Raw genomic sequence first — 22425 nt, 5'->3', positions numbered from 1 at the left:
ATTTCTTCTGTGCCAGCTTCCCCACAAAATGGGCAAGCTCACTTTGGAAAACATAAATCCCTTTGAAAGTGTGCAGCAGTTCAGCCTTTCTCAATGGGATGCTCTTGGCATTTGGGGCAAAACTATTCTTGTCACGTGGAACTGTCTTGCAAGAGCAAAAGGCTCAGCCCCCTTGAGGCTCACCAGCTCAATGCTAGTTAGCAGCTCTTAATAATTGGGGCAAAAAAAATGTTCCTATATCCTTCTAAATGCATCCTTTATGGTGTGTGTATGTGTGTGTGTATGTACATGTATAAACATTAGCTTGATCTCCAACATATTGAACTAAAAGTATGGACTAAAGACTGCTCTTATTTCCCTTGCAGTTTAAATAATGCATACCGAAATTATTGACATTGTGCAGAATTTGAACTGCTAGCATTTGCAGCCTCAAAACACAAGACCTCAGCTTTATACACATCCGACTTTATAATTAAATGATTTTGATTGTGACCTGCTATGTGATACATTCAACAATGGCATCTTACAATGGACTTTAAAGGGAGTTTTTTAAAGTTGTTAATGTGACCTTCAAAGCCAGTCTACCTGGGCTCAAATCCCAGCTCTGCCACTGCCTACCTGGCACTACTTTTTACATTACTTGTTCTTTCTTTTCCTCAGTTTATGCATTTGCACAGTGAGATCATAATATCAATAGCATGTACTTCAAGGCTTTTTTTAAGAACTAAAGGGTTATCACATGTAAAGCATTTAGAGGAGTGTCTCGGATGCAGTAAGAGTCATGTAAACATTTGCTATTATTAAAAACTGGCTTAAATAAAACACATTTATCTCTAATAGAAATAGATTTTTTGGAGTTGCATAATATCTTCTTGTGGTGTTATATAATCTTAGAGATATTTGGTTTTGTGAAGTTACATAATCCTAGAAAAGTCAATTCCAGTCATTGAGTTTAGTCTCTTTCTCTGCATCTTTATTATTGTCTTTCAAACATTCTTGATCAGAATTACAGCATCTGATGTTTCTAAAGTAATCATGTTAATCTCCTTATACCAGTGCAATCTGTATTACTAAAAACAAAAATACTGAAACCCAAAGCTGAGCTATCAGCTGACAGCAGCTGGTGCCATTGCCTGAGAATAAAATGCAGTCAGTGGGAAGGTGGGGCCAGAACTAATTGATGGGTTAAAAAATTTAACCAATATTATTTTTGTATCATCTTCTGACTTTTAAAGATACTGCATACCCTGAGTAGTCGGTCCTCCATAACAGGTTAATTTCATAGTCTACCTGCTGTTGTCATTTTAGTCTTGATGCTGGCCTTAGGCTTTCCTCTTGCCTTTGGGTAGAGCTCCGTCTCCGAGTAACAGTCAGCTGCTGGGCTTTTGAGAGTCTTCATATACGGGAGTTTTACTGAGAACTTGGGGAATAGACAGCCAGCTTATTCAGTACAGAAGCCAGAGTCTGTTCCATTAGATTCCTTACGCTTTATGGCGAGTGCTATGTCTTTTTCTCCCTGGTCCCCAATAACCACTAATAGCAGCAGCGGTGTGACGCGAGGAGGAAATCTTCCTGAGAAAAGCATCACTGATCTGTTGCTCCGAGCGAGCCCGCGGTGAGCCATGGCCTCCGAAGCGTTGCCTTTTGTCCCCAGAGGACGGGAGGTACGCGGGCTCACTTCAGGGACCGTCCACGTAGGAGCTTGGCAAGCACAGTCCTTCTCAGCTGCATTGTATCCTGTGTGAGTTAAAGCACAGTTGTTGTAAATCCATCAGACTGCGTACAAAACTAAACAAGTCCCTTAAACTTAGACTTGAAAAGTAAAAGGACTTTTATTAAGTACCTGCCATGTGCTAAGTCTTGATTTTTCAGAACAGCCGTTTAAGATAACTAGTATTCATTTCTATAGTATAGGGAAGCTTAAGTAATTTAGTCAAAATTATGCATAAAATACCACTCCTTTCCTACTTTGCTAAACTCCACATCTCTGAAGTCCTGAGCACCTCCTATAGAATTAGGCATCTTTGGACCCGCTCCCCCCACACGAGTTATATGCTTTTATAATAGTACTCAGTATTCACATCGACGGGTAATTGGTGGCAACATTCCCCCACCCTGTCCTTGACCATAGGGGGCGGCACCCCGGATGGTTAGCTGGCTCAATAGCCAATGGGTCCCTTCCCAGAAGTTGCAGAGAGGTTTAGTTTGTCAGTTATGAGTAATGAAAAAATTTTAATGTATTATTTTATGGCTAAGAATAATATGCTTGTAACATGTAGCATAGAAAATGACTATGAATCATAGTAACAGCTGGATCGCCCATGTACCCTGAACTCAGTGTGACCCTAGGCCCACCCCAGAGGTGGGGTGAACCATTTTCCTGAACGTTGTGTTTATGTTTCCATCCATTTTTAAAAATAAAGTTTTCATATTCATATGTTCATAGGAATTTTGAGCTCAGTCTTGAATGTTTGTAGATGTTCAATAGTATTTGTTGAATTAAGAGATACTTGGTGTCTTTCTCAGCCATTTCTTTCTTCATGTGTGTCTTTTCTCTGGATAGCATTAAAAAGAGAGAAAACCTCTTTTTAATAAATTCTGAGCCCAGTAAAAAACAGCCCGACCTAGACAGGTGCGTAAACCAAGTACGAGCCAACCTCGGCCGCCGCTCTCCTGCCCACTCCCAGGCGGGTGTGCAAGCCTGGTGCCCCGTGCGCACTTCTCTCCAGGCCCCCCGCCTGTCCCAGCCGTCCTGCCCTCCCGCCTGGGGAGCTGCGGGAGCCCCTCACCTGCTCTCGTGCCTGCTGCCTACAGTCTATTTTCACATTGTAGCCAAAGTGATTTTTTTGAGACAAAATAACGTCGTGTCGCTGCTTAAAACACATCGTGTTTTCCCGCCACACTTAGAACAATGCCTCCTCCTTACCGTGGTCTGCTCTCCCTATGCCACGACCCCCGCCTAACCGTGACTGAATCTGCGCTCCCCCTGCCTGTGCCGCACCCTCTGTGGCCGGTGCTCTTCCTCAGGACCCGTGCGAGGCTGGATCCTCTGGAAATAAATGTCACCTCCACTCAGAGGTTGTTTCTGAGTAGCAGGTCTCCCCACTTTACTCTTAACACATGGAGCCTGTTGACCTGTTTATTGTCAGTCACCCTCCTCCTGTAACATGAGCTCCATGAGGTCACGAATCTTTACTTTGCTAAGGAAAAAATGATCCCAACACTTATTTAAAGGGTAAGGAAGACTTTTTGTTCAAGACTGTCGGAATGAGGTATGATAATAGAGGTGAGGGCTTGGGCTCAACTCCAAATGCAGCAAGTTCAGGTGGAGAGTTACAGCCGAGGAACAGAGTGACAGGGTCAATGAGTGGAAAGGCAGTAAGAGCAGGTCTCAAGGGCAGGGGCATTCTTGCTCAAGTGACTTCACGGGATTCTTGCTAAGGGCAGGCCACAGATTTAAACATCAGAGGTGGAGGGGTGAGGGACCCGGGCAGGTACCAAGCATGGGAGATTCTCTCTAACCTGACTCAGTGAGATTCTTCCTAAAACTGGGCTGGGCAGACCAAAGACAGGACAGGTCACGGGCCAAAGTTGAGGCCTCGTCACAAAGAGACACACAAAGGCACCTGAGTGCAGGTCGGTCAGAGAGAGTTTGTCAACAACTAGTTCCTTCTTATATCTGTAACTAGCACTCTCCAATAGAAATATATTATATACTTATTATATTATTACTGTATATTTTATAATGCTCTATGTATATGTATTCATATTATAATTTCAAAACAAATGTAAATATATTACATTTTCTAATAGCTATTACTAGATTTCTAGATTATATTACTAACTGCTAGATTACATTAAAAGTAAAAGAAACAGGTGAAGCTAATTTTAATAACATATTTTATTTAACCCAATACACTCAAAATATTACTATTTCAATATGTAATTAATATAAAAGAGCTCATTAATAAATTTTACTACTCATTTTTGTATGAAATATCTAAAACCCAGTGGTATTTTACGCTCCCAGCACACCTCAATTCAGACTAGTCTCATGTCAAGGACTCAAAAGCCACTCGTGGCTCATGGTGCAAGTCTAAAGGCTGGAAAGTGACTGCACACAGCTGTACAATAGATGTGCACATGGTGAATAAATGGGCAAGTGAATGAGTGAATTAATAATAAAATTTATCCACAGAAATAGCAGTTTCCTTCCCCCATGTGTTCATAATATGGGTATCAAGCTTTATTCCAGGGGCATGTGTAAAGAAAGTACATTTGCTTGATTTGGGAAACAATGGCTATTTCAGATAAACACAGAATATCGCATCTCAAATATGAGTTCATTTTTTTCACTCATCCTTTTTCCGTAAATACTCCAAGGTAATGATGGAAACAACGTACCGATTGTTTCACCTACAAAGGTATTTATGCAACTCCAAAGCTTTTTTGCCAATTGGATGATGTTTTCATCCATTAAATTTTTTTAGTGTAAGCCTACAGTTCTCACATACTCTCCGCAGCAAGATTATTTCAAGTATCGAGCTTTCTTTCATTCCTTTGAATTCATTATTGGCTTGTGTATTGAGTAGCTTTTGGTGGTGGCTTTTGGCATTGTTTATCCACTGCACAGTGTCAGAGCGGTGCAAGCTGAACGCTCAGCTAGGAACGGAAAGCCGTCTAGATTTACTGCACGCTGTGCAGCTTCAGAGTATTTCCTTCGCTTTTCCATTACTGTTCTTCCCCCATCCAATGTGTTCAATTAAGGACAAAGGAAGATGTTTTTTCCCATTTCGCACAGGGTCAGGACATGTCCGTCTAACTTTCCGTTCACCCTGTGAATACACTCGGCTGCAGAACAGCCCCAGTACCACCTACTGTGGGACTCCCAAATGCTGTCACTTCTGAGTCAGATCAAATAACTACCCACCGAAACACCTAAGAGTCCGGAAGATTCATCAGTGTATTTATCTGATATGCTGTCCATGTCTTACATAGTTTCATTTGGTATCTTTATAAATCCAGGGATTCGAGAAGGAAAACACACTTGGAAGCAGGAAATAGATTGCATTTGAGCTCCAGCTTGTGAGCAACAGGAAAAGAATACATCCTTCATTCCATTTCCCCCACAATTAGATTTCTTCATAGAGATGTAAAAGTGTTTTTTGATGTAACTCTTGAATTTTTTTGGCAGGCTTTATAAAGGCCAAATCAATGCTAAATCAAAGGTATTTACAACATCCACAAATTTAATCCAAAGTGGATACTTAAAAGCTCATATAGATCTAAATGATGTTCCCCCAGATGGTGAATTAATGTAATTTTAGCAGGAAGCAAAGTTGCACAAATATGCAGTATTGAGGCCTCATGCTGATTTAATGTATCTGTACCCACCGCAACGCAGATGTTACTTATCATTTTAGCGCCACTTGTCTCTATTTCTCACTATACTACAATCTTAAGAATGGGATTTGGGAGCTCAGTAAATTATGATTTATTTTGTGACTAATGACTTGTCAGAAATTGACGCTTTCTGTGAGCTGTGTATAAAAATCACACTGGTTGTATTCTTTCTACAGGGTTTGAAAGGTGACTTGGGTCCTCATGGTCCACCGGGCCCAAAAGGAGAAAAGGTAGTGTATTCACCCAGAAAAGTGCCAGTTTTTTAAAGAAAACCTTGAGAACCTATGCAGAGACTTTTCAATGATAGTGTCTAACTGCCAAAAGTTAATTTTGTTAAAATTAACCAAAGGCTATTATGTTTAAAAGCATCTGAACAAGAAAAACCTTTTGGTTTATTTAATTAGTTTGAAGAGACTAAACGCACAATTGCTGCTTGACATAAATTCGTGTTTATAAGATTTCCCTTTTCTCTCCCTTGCTTAACAGCAGTAGGCCTTCCACCACCAAATCGGCAGGTGTGTGCCGTGTCAGGGAACATTGCCAACTGCTCTGAACTGTGGCCATAAGGGTAGAGCAAGGTGGCCTTTCAGGGAAAGGAGGATGACGCTACGTCTCAGGCTGAGCCTAACCACTCCCATTCCTGCCACTTTTTCCTCACTGTAAAATGCCTACTGGCAGCGACCTTGAAAAGAGATTTAGAAATAGTAAAAGCAAGAGTCGTTTTGAAGGTGACCAGATGATCCCAATTTGATGAGAATTATATGCGGGCATCTTTTGCTCTGTATTTTATTCTCCGTTCTCCGCACACTTAGAAATCCTCGTCTCTCTTCAGTAGAAATCCTCGTCTCTCTTCAGTATTTACCTCTGTGCTAAATTTGATTTTGCAGATTGGTTCTCAGTGACCCACTTAGCTACACTGATGTTCCTTAATAAGTATTGGTCATTTTTAGTCAGTCGTTCAAAAAGTACTGAAGACTAAGTGCTGTCTTGGCTTTTGAGGTGACTGTATCAGATGAGAAAAGAGAAAGCCATAGAGGTGCTCTCAGCATGAGGACCCAACAGCCCAGAGACCCGTGCTGCACAGGATGCAGTCCCCATGGTAGCTACCTGATGAGGGCCGCGGTGTTGTAATGCTTGGCCCTAATGACTCAGGGTTCTTAGGAAATAAATGGGGGCCATGATACAATAAAGCATATAGGTGACAGAGAAACTGGAAAATAGCGAGCTTTCAGAGGAACCACTTTTTAAAGCTTTCAACTCCTTTCTCAAAATATTCACCTGGCAATTTGTATTCACATGAATAGGTCAGCAAAGCAACTTCAGCGTTTAAAAATACATAAGGGGGCAAAGCCTTTTACAATTGGTGCCAAGCACAATGCCAGTTGAGCAGAACTTCAGAAGCGGTGACGGGACTGCTGCCTGCAGCTGGTAGGCGTGAAGTGGGGAGATCCACTTAGTATTTCTGCTGATCTTCTTACTAACTTTGTCAGAAAAATTATCTGTCACTGTGACACTTCCCAGCTGCTCCATTGGCAAGTAATGGTATTTGAACAGATATTCTTTCTAATTTTGGATTTGTAGACAAAAGAATAGAAAATTAGATTATTTTAGCATTTCAAAAGCAAGTTCTGCTGCTGTGAAAAGTATGGGGGTGCACGGGGTGATATTTATATCATGAGAGCTAAAAGCTCATGATAAATTTTTCATTGTGCAGAGACTTTTCTCAGATGAAACTGTATTCTTCATTCCTTCACAATCTATCTAGCTATTGTGTCCATCCGTTCAGAAAATGTATAAATACATGCAAAAAAGGCTATTGGCAATTGCAACTTTTCTTTTATCTATTTTAGGGAGATACGGGACCTCCAGGACCACCAGCCTTAACTGTAAGTATTTTTTAAATCAAAATTCAAAATTGAAATATGTTACCTTGTTTATTTTTCATACTATATCATGACTAAACCAGAATTTAAGCCATAGGGTATTTTGAGAATTGAAAGTGACCTTGGAGTTGATCAAGCCAAATCTCCAGATTTTAAAGATGGGGCATCTGTCAATAATGGTGAAGTAACTTAGCCTCAGGCAGGTCCTAGAAAAGTCTGAAAGCAGTACCCATCCTGAATAGTTTTCTCTATGCTCCATATGGTTTGTAATCGTGCCCTTAACTGTTTGGTTATACATTCTTAGCATGACATTTAAAGTTAATAGATGCAGAGACCGTTCTACTTACTCTAAAAAACTCCAAAAGGACAAAATAAACTATGATTGCCCAAAGGGTATAAACCGCTACCTATTTAAACCAATTGTTACATTTCCCAGAACCTTTTCAACACCATTGTTTTCTGTTATGTGATTTGCTTCTGAAACTTGAAAATGATAAAATGGTAATATTTCAGTAACAGATTTATGAAAAAAGTGTATAATGTACACATAACGGGATTGTTCTCAATTAAATGGTTCATCATTTATTAAGCACTTAGTCATAAATATATACTGACTTTATATTTAGGTATAATTTACCATTATAGATTTTCTTCATAGGCCATTAAGGACTCTCATTTAACTTAAAGATTTCGTCTAAGAATGACTGCCTAATGGAAAAGAGGGAAGTTTTTGAAATAAGATCATTTGTAGCCTGAGGTGTCTTGAATTTTATGTTGATATTACCTAATGACATAAATTACAAACTTAAATCACTGGTGTTCAAAACCCCATCCTGATCATAGAAGGTCAGGTTTAAAGTCTTCTAGCACCTGGGCGGAGGCGCCCTTCCCAACAGGTCAGCGCATGGATCTCAAAGACCATGTGGCTTGATAATATTTGCATTTATCTTTGTACTTGAAAATGTCATTCTGAGCAGTGCTTATTTAAAAGACAAATATTTCTTCATAAATGGAAAATCTAAGAGCCCAAATGGATGACTTAGTTAAGAATCACCAAATTCAATTTGCAATGGAATTCTGTGCTTGGAGCTTTTATATTCAAGATAGAAACAAAAACTATTTATTCAAGAGCAGGTTTTAACTGTGGATTATCCAATTTTTTTATACTTTGTGGAGTTTATTTTTAAAATTATTTGGCAGTGTTTTAGAGTTAAGCCTGCTCCTTGTACTTAAGTCACATGCTTGTTTTTCTTAACTAAGTTATATGCCCAAGTATCCATTTAGTTATCTGATTTCCTAATCATTTTCAACTGTGTCTGAAGACCCAAATCCAGTTTATGTGTATCATTTCACCTTATATGCAGTTTTGGCTCCTGAGCCAGAACACCGTATTGGACTGTATCTGTTTTGTGGATTTTTAATGGCAGCCGATGTCTTCTTGCTAAGCAGTACCCTCGGGTGTCTCTGCACTGTGCAGCTGGCAGGCACTGAGGAGTAAAAACTCATTTTTATACTTATCTAAAGATTTGGCAAAGCAAAAACACTGTGAAATTAAATGTTCTCTTTCATAAGGTAAAATATTCCTATTATATAGACATTATGCTTCATATGTTTGTCATTACTTTATTAATGTCATCAACTGTTAAATATGAAAAGGGATGAACTGAAATGAATACTAACTTACTATGCACTGAATATCTCATTGATCTTATAATGCAGATTAATACATTTTAACAAAGTGATTGCTACCAGTCTTGAAAGAAGCCAAAATGACTGACCCACTATATCTGCATTAAGTGAGATACCAATATACAGAGTCAATAAACTTATAGTTTGTCCATGTTGGTTCTCAAAGCTAGCTGTAAACTCCACTCCACTGGAGAGCCTTAAAATATACCAGTTTGGGGCTCCACTCACAGAAATCATAATTCAGTAGATCTGGTGTGGGACCACTATATTTAAAAGCTCCCCAGGTAATTCTAAATATGTAGCTGGAGTTGAAAGCCACTGTTTATGGGCACTATAATGCGACAAGCTTTCTTCCTACTCAGAAAATTCTTTTAGACCTTTGAAGTCTGGCTTTTATCTGAAATCCAACTTAATACATGGTAATAAAGAAATACGTCTTTCCATCAGGAAGGCATGCTGGTAAAACAAAATTAAGATTGAAGCCTGCTTGGTTAAGTGGAGGAGATTAGGGCTAGAAAAGTCGAATACAGCCTTCACCTGGCCATTCAGGGACTCTGGTGGGCTCAGGTGCCTTAATGTTTCTCAAAACTTATGTGCATAAGGAACATTCAGGGGTCTTGTTCAAATGCATATTTTATTCCGTGAATCTGGAATGGGGGCCTCAGCTTCTCTATTTCTCACAAGAAGATGCTACATGTCCTCAGACCACACATGACTCTCGGCTGCACTGCAGACTGCGCCGTTCCCTAGATCACTGGCTCACCTGGACTGGGCATTAGAGTCCCCCGAGGGGCTTTGAAACCTCCGGTTCCCAGGCTGCACCATGTATCAGTAAAGTCAGAATTTCTGGGGGTAGAACCCAGGCAGCAGTTAATTTAGATTTTTCCAAAGCAATCCCAATGTGCAGCCAAGTTTGAGAACTAATGCTCTGAAAGCATGTTGGACACTTATCTCCAGTGTCCTCTTCCAGAGCTTTAGCAAACATTTCAGAATTACTCATTACACCAGTATTTGGATCAAAAACTCCCAACTTGATTAATTTTGAAAGCTTCCAGGAAATGCCAGACTCATTAATGCCTATGATTTTACTCCTAACTATTTGATTTAGAGGATGAACTACCATCTCCACATTTACAGCCCACTAGCGAGTCCGTCAGCAATCCTTTCTTGACAGGACCGTGAGCGTGAGCAACTCCGGACATTGAATTCCAGAGACTGTATAAGCCTACTGAGCTGAATTGTCCTGAATAAATAAAGAAAAAAGTTGGACACTTTTTTCCTTCCAAAACATAATGCTCTATTTACTTTACTTTCATTTGAATTCTGCTTAATAAGAAGTTGAGAAAAAATAGTATGAGCAAAATGAAACAATGAATTTACCAAGATAGTGGCAATCCTTTTTGATATAGAACATTTTTGTAGAGAATTGTGTTTTTTACTGTTATTTTCTTGTTCCTGTGGATTACTATGCTTTGGCTATTATTTTAAATTTAAAAAATCACATAGAACCATTTCATTAAAAAAATCCAACAGTAAAATTCTCCAGCTATTTTAATTATGTGCTACTTTTGTTTCTTCTTTATACTTTCTCTTTTAACTGATTGCATATAGTTGAGTCTCAGTAGAGGAGATGGATAAAGGAATAAGACAGGCAAAGTTTAGAAGGAATAAGGAAAGCTAAGGTTGAGGAAATCGAATGAAACACAGGCCAGAGTCCTAGAAACAGTTTTGTTCATTAAATTCAACTATAACAGCTCTTATCCTCTTTTTTTCACCTTTCCCTTCCTACCTCCTTAAAGTGTTCTTACTGCCAGTGATCTATACCTCCTCACTCTCCATTATATAGGAAACATCTTAGTGAGAAAAACAGCCAAAATGGTGCTGCAATTTGCAAATGCAGTGTGCACCAAACAACTCTATTATTTGAAGAAGTGAGATCCCATTTAAAATTCTACTGTCGAATCCCTTTGGTAGCATTTGAATCCTTCCATGGATGAATGTTCATGGATGATATGGAAAGAAACCAATGCAACTGCTCCAGGAAAAAAAAAGAAGAAGAGGAAGAAAGGAAGGGAAGGGAAGGAGGGAAAGAATGAAGGAAAGGAGAAAGAGAAAATATGGGGCCTGTGAAAACACCACAGAGATTAGAGTAACCGTTATGGCATAACCAGCACTTACATCCTTTAACCTTCAAATATTCTGTCAGTCTACTTGACTTGGAAAAATATGATACTTTTTGTTACAACATTAATGAACTTGTAAATATTAGCAGTTACTTCCTTTAATTTATAGCCTTTCCAGATTATTCTAACAACAAAGGATTAAGGAATAAGCTCAAGAACAAGTTTGTGAATCTGTATGTGGAACATGTGGATAGTAGTTTATAAAACAGTGTCCAAGAATCTTCCCTAAATACTTTTTTCTTGTACAAAATGTTCTCTGGAGATATAGCAAGAAGAATAAAGCTTCTTTCTTCCCCAAAATTTCAAAAGGTGAGAATGTGGTTAAGTGCCAAAAAAAAAAAAAAAAGAAAAAGAAAGAAAACCTGCTCAGCACCATAAACCCTACTTCTGTGTATCTCTTGCTACACATATTTTCAGCAAACACAGCTGGTTGAAAATTTTTAAAAACTTAAATCACTTTGATTTCTTTTCAGCAACTTTTTGGATGATGACAAATTCACTAATTAGTTTGTACTAAGCTAACTATTGTGTAAACATAGTCAGCTATTATACCATCTTACAATAAGTACAATTTTAATGTTCTAAAGAAATAAATATGAGATTCCCCTACCTATTTTAAATTATTTAATTGATCATTCTTTCCTTATCATCTTTTATATATAAAACTGATAACCATTTTTTAAAAAAACACATCTTGTTATAAACTAAATAAGTGGGAAATATTTATTGGGTGCTTACTGTGTGTTATGCAGACCATTCCTTAAACTCCCTATGAGATAGAAAATTATTATTACCACACAACAGATGAGGGAACTGAGAAGTAACAAATCTAAATAACTTGTCTAAGTTTACATAAGTGATAAGTAGCAGAGCTAATATTTAAATACCTGTTTGACTCCAAAACCTACTTTTTTTGAGATTGCATATGGTTTTACTTAAAGAACTTATTTATTTTATTTTTATTTAAAGTATCATTCTCTTCCTATTTTATTTTTCCAGCTTTATTGAGATGTAATTAACATAGGACATGGTGTAAGTTTAAGATGTATAACATAATGACTTTATATATAAATGTATTGCAAAATGACTGTACCACAGAAAGGTTAGTTAAGACATTTATCATGTCACATAGTTACAAATTTTTGTGTGTACGCTAACTTTAAAAATCTACTCTCTTAGAAACTTCTAAATACACAGTGCACTACTGTTAACTATAGCCACATGCTGTACATTAGTTTCCCAGAACTTGTGTATCTTATAACTGGGAGTTTGTACCCTTTGACCACCTTCACCCATTCCCTCCTACCCCCAACCCTAGCAACCACCAATTTGATTTCTGTTTCTATGAGTTTAATATTTTTTCTAGATTCCATGTTTATGCAGTATTTGTCTTTCTGTCTGGATTATTTCACTTAACACAATTCCCTCAAAGTTCATTCATGTTGTCACAAATGGCAGGATTTCCTTCATTTTTATGGCTGAAATATGTATGTCTCACATCTTTCTTTATCCATTCATGTATTGAAAGACATGTAGATTGTGTCCTGCCTATTGTAAATAATGCTGTGACAAAGGGGTGCAGATATCTCTCTGAGATAGTGATTTCATTTCCTTTGGATATATACCCAGAAGTGGGACTGCTGGATCATATGGTATTTCTATTTTTAATTTTTTGAGAAACCCTCATACTGTTTTCCATAGTGGCTGCACCAATTTACATTCCCACCAACAGTGGATATGGGTTCCTTTTTGTCCGCATCTTTGATAACACCTGTTATCTCTTGTCTTTTTGATAATAACTATTCTAACAGATGTGAGGTGATAGCTCCTAGTGGTTTTGATTTGCATATTGCATTTCCCTGATGATTAGAGCTATTGACCACCTTGTCATGTAGCTGTTGGCCATTTTCTGACCTTCCTTGGAAAAGTGTCTATTTATGTCTCTTGCCCATTTTTAAAATAGACTTTTTTGTAAACCTTAACTTTTATCTTCTACTGCATGTGTTATTTAAATCTAGAGCAGGAAACAGCAAAGAAATGTTAAGGAGGTGTCCTAAACTATTTCAATTAAAATTTTAACATTCAATTTCCTTTAATCTCCAAGCCAGACTTTTAAAAAATCAAGTGCCTACCAGGGACTGGTAATATAAAAGTGCAACACAGCTCAGTGTAAGATGTTAAAATATGCTGGGAACTGTTGAGCAGGATAATCTATCTCATAGAACCAAATGCAAATTAAAAACTCTTCAAGATTGTTTAATACAGAATGCTAGTACTTTGTAAAATTTGCTTCGAATTTTCTTAAACCAAAATACTATTGGATGCCTTTTTTTCCTCTCTTTTCATACTGAGGGAGAGACTATATTGATATGAGCGGTATTACACATTTACCTTATGATACGCAATTCAAGCCATATATTATGTACTTTGTTCATTACATAAATGGGATCTTCTTGTAAATAAATATTTGCAAATTTGTTTCCCTATCATACTGTTTTTGAGAGTCATCTGTACTGATGATGTAGATCAGTCTTATCTCTTTTAGCTCCAGCTATGGCCTTCCATCATATGACCAAACCACTTGGCATTTTTATATTGGTGAACATTTGGGTTTTTCCTGATCTTTCTTCTACTAACAATGTACAATGAATGTATCTGTGCTTGTCTCTAATGCACATGCATGGGATTTTTTTCAGTATGAACCTAGGAGTTATTGGGTATCAGTTTAACAGGATACTGCCTGGTCACCCTCCAAAGTGGCTATACTCATTATCAGTATAATCATCAGTTTATAAGAATTCCCATAATGTCCTTAAATTATACAATATATCTCTTCCCTTTCAAAATGTTCATGTCCTATTTCTTTCCCTGGTCTTATTACATATAGATTATGGTTATTATCCTAGTCTCATACCTGACTTCAATGTGAAGGTTCTGAAATTTCACAATATATAATCTTTCTTTTCATCTTTTTGCTTTATTTTGGAGTTAAAGAATCTTGCATGAAGAAGATAGTTTTTTGGTCTTTTTCTCTGTCGTGCTCTAAACTTTAACACTAAGTATAAACTCGTTATATTTTGTTTGTTTTTAAAACAGATTACGGAAATTTCCCTCCTGTTTGTAGTTTTCCAAGGGTTTTATCTGATACGGTTTCTCTGCATCATTGAAATCTTCGTATATTCTTTCTACTTTAGTACTTAATGTGCTAAGCTATCTTGTATTTTTCTGAGTAAGCCATCCTTGCTGTCCTGAGATAAACCTTACTTGGTCATGATGAATATTTTTACCTGTCATGGAGGATACAGAATTCTAGCTAGCCAGTTTTTTTCTTACAGCCCTTTAAAGGCTTTAAAATTTTCCCCTGCCATCTGGTTCCTGTCATTTTTGATGAAAAGTCAATTGTCATTCCAATAATGGTTGTTTCCTGTATGTACTATGTCATTTTTCTCTGACTGCTTTCAACACTTTTCATGTTATCTTTGGTTATTAGCAGTTTAATAATGATACATGTAGGTGTTTTTAATCTTTAAATTTGTCCTGCTATGGCTTCTTGAGCTTCTTGGACATGTAAATTTATATCTTTCACTTAACTTGGGAAAGTTTTGTCCTTATTTCATCAAATAATTTGTTGCCTCCTTGTGTCTCTCTTCTCCTTCTGGGACTCCAATTACACATATGTTAGGCTTTTTAATATTTTCCCACATATCCATAAAATGCTTCACTTGTTTCCCGTATGGTTTTCTCTTCTTGGGAATGGATTATTTCTTATGGACTGTTTTCAAGCTTACTCATTCTTTGGTCATTTCATTCCACTGTTAAGCCCATCCTTTGAATTTTTCATTTCAGATACTATTTTTTTTTAATTTAGTGAAGTTCCATTTGTTCTTTTTTAATAATGTCTATTTCTCTGCTGATATTTTCTCTTTTTCATTCACTAAGAGCCATATTTTCCTTCATGTCCTTGAGAATAGTTTTGATAGATGCTTTAACATCTTTGTCTCATTATTCCATCACCTGAGTAATGTCAAGGGTCTCTGACTTTCTTTTCTCTTTAGAATGGGTTAATTTTAATACTAACTTCTATGTCAAAAAATTTTGGATTGCATTTTAGACACTGTGAGTGGTGTGTTATAGAAACTTGGAATTCTGTTATGATTGTCTGGAGAACATAAATATCTTTTAAAGCAAGAAGTTAAATTAGCTGGACGTGCATTGCAAAGCGCCTCTCCTGAAATCCCAGTTTTGTCCTTTAAACCTAACCTGGGTTAACTTGTCATCTGCATTGTACATGTATGGCTAGAGGTCAGCCAAAGGTTTGGCAGTTTATACACAGAATTTGGGGCTCCCTTTATTTTTACAGGATTTTGCACGCCACATCTTTACTTCTTAGTAAGTACAATTGCCCTAAACCGTGTCCTCTGATGTGTCAGTCCAGCAAAACTGGAAGATTTCCATTTAGCCACCCTGTAACCCAGAGAGGGGCCTGCCCTCAACCTAAACCTCTTAAAAACTGAAAACTGATGACATGCTGTTTCATTTTTCCAAATGTTGACTCCTTTTAAGTGTCTGCCTGCTTTTGTTGAGGTCCCCGTGTCTTTAGGTAATTATTTTATATTTTGTCTGGAGTTAATAGTTGTTATCCTGGGGAATATTATAACCCAGTAGGACTCGTAGACTTCCTGGAAGCCTATGATGCATTTTTTATGCAGTGCTGGATTACCTATAATTTAATTAGATATTTTGCATCAGTCAACAAAAGTGAGTTAGCCTTACACATTCCTTTATTTATTCTTGCCTCACCTTCAGTCTATGTCCAAATCTGACTGATTCTCACATTTTTACTGCCTTTTGGTTCTACCACTCATCCCTGGACTATTTCAGTCGCCAGTTAGTGGTTCCCTTACTTCTTCTGTTGATCTCTTTGAGGTTTTCCTAAATACAGAAGCCAGAATGTCCCTTGTCATGCTTCTGTCTGGAATCCCTCATGTGTCGCCATTTGATTTAGAGTGGAAGCCACGTTCCATGCAATGACCTACCAGGTCTTGCAGGACTCAGCTCTTACCAGTCCTGACGTCCCCTCCCTGCTCTTCCTGCTGACCTTCCTCCGCAAAGGCTTCCTTGCAGCTCCCCAAGCGTACCAGGTGCACGCCCACCCGAGGCATTGGCACTTCCTGTTTCTTCTGCCTGCCCGTGCCTATTTTCATGGCTACTTCCTTTAAGTTTTTTCTCAAAGTCACTTAATGATGGCCACACTGAACTTTAAAATTATAGTCACACATGCACACTTGGAATTTCTAATCTCCATTTTGAGGTCCACTTTTTTTTACCTTTTATCCATAGCACCACTTTTTAACATTATCATTTAAAATGCTTATTTATTATGTTTACTGTTGTCAATCTTCCTCTGCATTTGAATATGAATCCCATGAGGACAAAGATTCTTTATGAGTTTTGAATGTTGAATTGCAAGCATGCAGAATAATGTTTGATACATAGTATGTCCAGGAAAAAAATGGCGTTAATGAATATTGTCTTGTTCAATTTTTAATCTTCATTGTATTAGCCTTATTAATTCAGTTTATTAACTTTCTTCAGTTTGTGTAAGATAAAGATTAGCTCTTGCATAATGATTTTGATAAAACCATTTGAACTGATGCTTTTTCCTCACAAAATTCTTGTGCTGCTTATTCCATTTTCACTATTTCAAGGTCATTTGCTTATTGAAGTTTTCTTAAATCCATTTTCTAGGAAACTGTCTAATCAATTTTTTGAAAAGCAGAGTGCTGGCCAAATAGAATAAATCTATGGTTACTGTGACTTGATTATGATGCAAAAGTATAAATTGAAACAAAAATCTTTGATCTGCAGTTTTAAATTTTACTGTATCCTATCTGATTTATTTACCATTTCTCAACACTTTAACTCCTATAAGGTAAAGTTTGGCATTCTAATCTGCAAAGATGTGAAATAAATTGCTATAAATTTGGGGCCTTTGCTTTCAGTAACATAAATGAAGCCAAAAAGAATCAAATAGTACCATGACTACAGGCAAAGTCCTCTAAGCAACTGGCTTATTAACAACAAAAGAATAATTTCTTTATAAATACGTTTTGCATATATGCATATAACTTTTAAAAATTCCAGTTTAAGAAATGTCACCAAATCACATTTTTCCGAAATTTATTTGATTGCCACCATACCTGGAATGAATGTCACAATGACACTTAAGTGAGTTCCTGGGCATCAAGGAAGTGAAAAGATCTATACAATGAAAACTACAAGACTCTGAGGAAAGACATTGAGGAAAACACAAATAAAAGGAAAGACGTCCACATTCATGGATTGAAAGAACTAATCGTTAAAATATCAATGATATACTTTGCCAAGGAAAAATGCAAGTTACTGATGAATTTAAAATATCTCTTCTGTTGACATTTATAATTACAAAGCAGATATTTATTTATGGGAGCTAAAAGCAACACTGAATAAGGAAAACATCATAATAAAATCCAAATTTATTTGATCAAAATACAAAGATCGTAATGCAAATTTATGTTAAAGGTAGATCCTGATAAATTATTCTGAAATCATGAAGATTTTCATATAAAAATCCTCTATTAAAGGTAGATATTTTATGGTTTACTCAGATTTTTTGAATTTATGGTGTTTTCTATTAGTTTGGCTTACATTTAAATATTAGATACAAATCCTTACATATAAATGTGCTGGTATAATAAGTATAAATCTTTGATGCTTTGTCACTTGCTAAAATCTTAATTTTATATACATGTAGCATGTCTTTATATATAACTTTTTAAAATTGTGTATGTTCTGTATCTTATTCCTTATTATCATATTCTCCTCAACTAAATAATATACTCTTGTTTTTACAGTAAAGTTTTACTAAATTCCGTTACTGAATTTTACAGTTAAGTTTTGCTAAAATCCCGAACTTCAGAAACAAGGCAGGGACTGTTATTGAAATGAGGCTGCCTCCTCCCCCCTTTTCTCTTTTGGCCTTTGCATGTCATGTCAGAAGGGACAGGTGAAGGAAGGTAGAACAGCGGTATTTCATGTAATATATCCACCAATGGATATACAGTGACCATGACGAGGACTGTGTGGATCTGGCACTGTCTCTCTGGGAAGTCATGAAATACTCATCCAGATGGCACCAAATGCTGACACAGAAGCCAAAGGTCAAGTCAGTCAACAGCAGAAATGTCTTAGACATACTTACTAAATGATACTTTAAATGCCAGTTCCTTGGGGCCCAGCTAAATCCAGCTTAAGTGAAAATTAGGCACAGATAGGGGGCACAGATTTCACCCTATGAATACTACCTTCAGTGTATAAGCAACTGAGAGAAGATCTCAGCTGGGCATTTATAAATCAAATGACACGCAAATTAACAGATGGCCCCGAGGAACGAGGGATCATATGGCATTCACGTGAGGCCTTGAAATAATCCTTTGTCTGAATTAGTGTGTATAAAATAAAAACCAATCTGTTCAGTAGATTATATGGGACTTCCGTCTCAGCCTCCTTCCATTTTACCTACCCACTTATTTGAATGCTAATGTGTCAGAAAATATGCTAGTTACTGGGGACACAGAAACAAACAACACTCATTGCCTTCTCAGAACCTACTTGTATTATGAAAAAGCAACCACGTGGTTAAAGTTGAACACTTTTAAACTGATCATTTGCAATTAGTATATAAATGATCTGTAAGTATTTATACAACTGTAGTTATGTTGGCACTAGGAAAAAGAATTAGTTATTTCAGGCAAAATTATTTTTTCTACTAGAATTCTTGTGCAGTAATTTAAGCAGTTATTTACTTTAAATACATTTTAAGTCATAGACTCTGCTGCTAAGTAATACTCTCTTACTAAAATTCCTAAGGAGCTATAACCATTTCCTTTTAGGTGAATGAAATAGAAAAGTTCTTGTTAAATGCCCATGGAGCATAATTTCTCTTTCTATTCTGACTAGAATAAATATATCTTTTATTGCATATATGTACTGAACATATTTATATGGACATATAAATATATGTACTATGGTATGGCAATTAACAGGCAACTCAGTGTAAGACTATTTAAAATTACTTACATATCAAAATGAGTTATTTATATGGTCTTTCTATGAATTGACTGAATCTTATTAATACTTTTAGTCTAAAAATGTTGAACAATTCATATTTAATTCATGGTTAATTCTATGAACCTGGTAATACAGCTCAGTATTGGGATTTTCAGAGTGTTAGTAGACCATCAGAAAGAAAGCAATTGAAATATTTTTTTAAGTCCATTTTTTTAAATTTGTGGGTAAAATACTTACATAAATGAACAAGTTGATTAAAATAGAAGGTGTTACTGTAATATAAAGTTGTTTTTATCTACTCTGTGCATAAATATATGGAAGTTGATGCTTAAGGCCCTAGGAAGATTTATGTTTAGCCTCAGAGAAGATTTATGTTTTGAAAAAACCTACCACGAGCTCATTTGACAGGGAGGTGATTTATATATCTTCCATTAGATGAATGATTTGAGAATTGCTCCTTCTGCCCTTCTGTTTATAGTTTGTTTCTGTTTCAAAAGACTTTTCAAAATGTGTTCATCAAAATTCTAAATTATACATTTTAAAATTCAACAGTGAACTTTCTTTGCAAAAATGCTGTACATTGCAATGAGGAACCTTTATGAAAGAGCTACTTTATTTCATGTCGATAAACTCAGCAATCTAGAAAAATACATTAAAATGTATCAAAAGTGCCATTAGAAAATTATAAAATAGATAAACCTTTTTGAAAAATCATATGCAGAAAAATGTGTATTTAAGTTATAAATCTACACCGAAATGAGTTCAATTCCACTCTATTTAAGCATTAAAATTCTTTTGGTAGAAACCTTATATTGATCTATAAAATACAATTCAAAAATAATTGCTGTCTAAAAGGATTAGATTATATTCATAACAGTTAACTATTTCACTGCAGCAAAAACTCATGGAGTATAGCTTAGGAATTATGCAGATCCTGAATCCAGACCATGAGTTTGAACTTGACCATGCCACTGGATTTCTTTGTGCCCTTGTTTCATCATCTGTAAAATGGGATAAAAATATTTCCAGTTGCATAGTTTTACAATGATGATTAAATTAACATATGTAAATTCAAAAATAATGACTGACTCCTAGTACTGTTTAACTTTTAGCTGTGTTCTCACCATTATTATATTAATACTCAGCATCAAATATATCTATAGGAATGAATATCAACAGGATTGAGGCCTTTATGAAGTAATTGCTGAGAAATGTTCTCAGAGAACTTTTGTATTATTGCAGTATCTTTGTGAGTAGACTTCTTTCATCTTAAGAAAACTATTCAATATAAACTGAACTGCAGTATTTTCTATCTGTCGTATAACCTCCATTAGGACAGCAGCCTTATCTGCATTGTGTACAACTTCCCCAGAGACTAAAAGTATTTGGTGCAACATAAGTAGTCAGTAAATATTTTATCATCAAAGGTAGAGGAAACCAATATTTTTCACTGAAAAACATGTTATCCAAGTAAAATATCACCAAATCCTCCGAGTTAAACTATCAATAGGAAAATATAAAATCACCAACCTGAAGGTCATGATGAGCAGATTCCTCTCTTTCCAGATAAATTTAATTATTTAGGATGGATAGTCATGCTGAGGTCACTCACTGTCCCTGATTATTTTTTTTATCAGTTTGAGAGTCATATTGTTTGTGGGCAACTGGAATTATCTCCTTAATTAAAGATTCCTACTTTCTGTTTAATATGCTACAAGACATGAACAGAATCTTTTGGTAGAAAGCTTATATTGATCTATAAAAAGCAATTCAAAAATAATTGCTGTTTAATATGCTATATAATCCATTTTGTATTCATTTTGATCCATTACTAAAGTCATCTTTTGAGAAACAGTTCAAGAAACACTGGAAATAAGGTCAAAAAAACCAAATCTATCCTAACCCAAAGTGTGCAATACTTACTTATTTATTTTACCTTGGGCGTGTCACTTACTAATATTTAGAGATCATTTCCCATTCTGAAATTCTATTATTCCTCTCTTGTATGTCCCTAAGGAGCTGTAATTCACACAACTGCATGTGATCTCATATCTATTCCTTTAATAACATTTTTCTTTAAACCCAAAAAGATACGGATTAAATATGAAGAATTGCATAGTCAAGTCAAATATACCCCCAATAGAGAGAAACGGTTTGACTTACCATTGTCAAGAACTGTGAAAGGTATGAAATTTTACCCTGTGCATGAGGGAACAATTTAGCTCACCCCATTTCACGGATTCTGGCGGAAGACACGAGACTCCTGAGTCAGAGACAAAGGCCTCCCTGCTTGCGGCATGTGTGCACTGAGCACCCTTGCTGCTGAGCCTCCGAGGAACCTGAGTAGGTGCTGTACGTGCAGTGGGTTTCTGTCACAGCTGAAGAGCCCTCTGCTTAAGGAACCCAAATCTTTTATAATGGATTGCAAGGGAACTGGCCTTTTGCCCCAAGGGAGACATTACCTTTACTATTCTGAACAGTAAGCAAATTTCCCTTTGCTTTCCTATGTAAACATCCTTAAAAAGATCGTCCAGAACAAAAGGCAATTGAGACATGCAGGAACATGAACGACTCATGGAAAGACCCGTTGTGCCACAACAATATTTACTCTGCTTTTCCATCGTGTCTTGACTTATCTCAGATTCTCCTATGAGTACGCCGCTCTCTCAACCACTCTGATGAACGTTATCAAGAGCTAGGACCAAAACTGTTCAACGTATCTCAGAGGTATTTAATGAGGGCTACTATTAACAGGACTCCAAGCAAGTCCTTGAGGCCAACCTATCATATTAATCTGAACCGTGTTCCCCAGGATCCCAGACCCAACCATCTGAACAAATTCCATAAATCATCTCAAGTCTACCTTAGAAAACCAGATAATTTTCTCCTTCAGTTTCTGAATTGACCTTTCTTCCCCTTAACTTGAATCATCAGTCCAGGTACATCAACAAAGACTTACACAGTTTTTATAAAACCCACAGGACCCCTCTGTCCCCAGCGTTAGCCAGCTGGGCTACCATAAGGCTAGGTGAGCAGAGGACTAGACCAGGCAGCCATTATCTTTTTGGTCTGACACCACATCAAGCCAACAAGAGCATCTGGGTAGGTGGTTGAGCCAGAATTAAGTGTGAATTTTCTAGGTCCTCTTTTGGCTGGGC

The 22425-nt window shown here is 36.7% G+C and overlaps 1 protein-coding gene and 1 long non-coding RNA gene across 2 annotated transcripts in view; one reads left to right on the top strand and one right to left on the bottom strand.

Moving 5' to 3' along the window:
- Nucleotides 1–22425, top strand: part of COL19A1 (collagen type XIX alpha 1 chain) — a 285300-nt gene that overhangs the window by 115143 nt on the left and 147732 nt on the right. Inside the window, exons 13-14 of the mRNA XM_036916243.2 lie at nucleotides 5580–5633; nucleotides 7254–7289. Of these exons, the coding sequence (XP_036772138.2) occupies nucleotides 5580–5633; nucleotides 7254–7289 (90 nt within the window). The remainder of the gene's footprint in view (nucleotides 1–5579; nucleotides 5634–7253; nucleotides 7290–22425) is intronic.
- On the bottom strand, nucleotides 952–21787 carry LOC130681309 (uncharacterized). Its single transcript, XR_008994358.1, has 2 exons — nucleotides 21730–21787; nucleotides 952–1737 (listed from the first exon to the last, which is right to left on the bottom strand). It is a non-coding gene; the product is annotated as an uncharacterized LOC130681309 (long non-coding RNA).

Source organism: Manis pentadactyla, chromosome 16, assembly GCF_030020395.1.
Source record: "Manis pentadactyla isolate mManPen7 chromosome 16, mManPen7.hap1, whole genome shotgun sequence".
Lineage (NCBI taxonomy): Eukaryota > Metazoa > Chordata > Mammalia > Pholidota > Manidae > Manis > Manis pentadactyla.
This window is presented reverse-complemented; position numbering and strand designations above follow the sequence as displayed.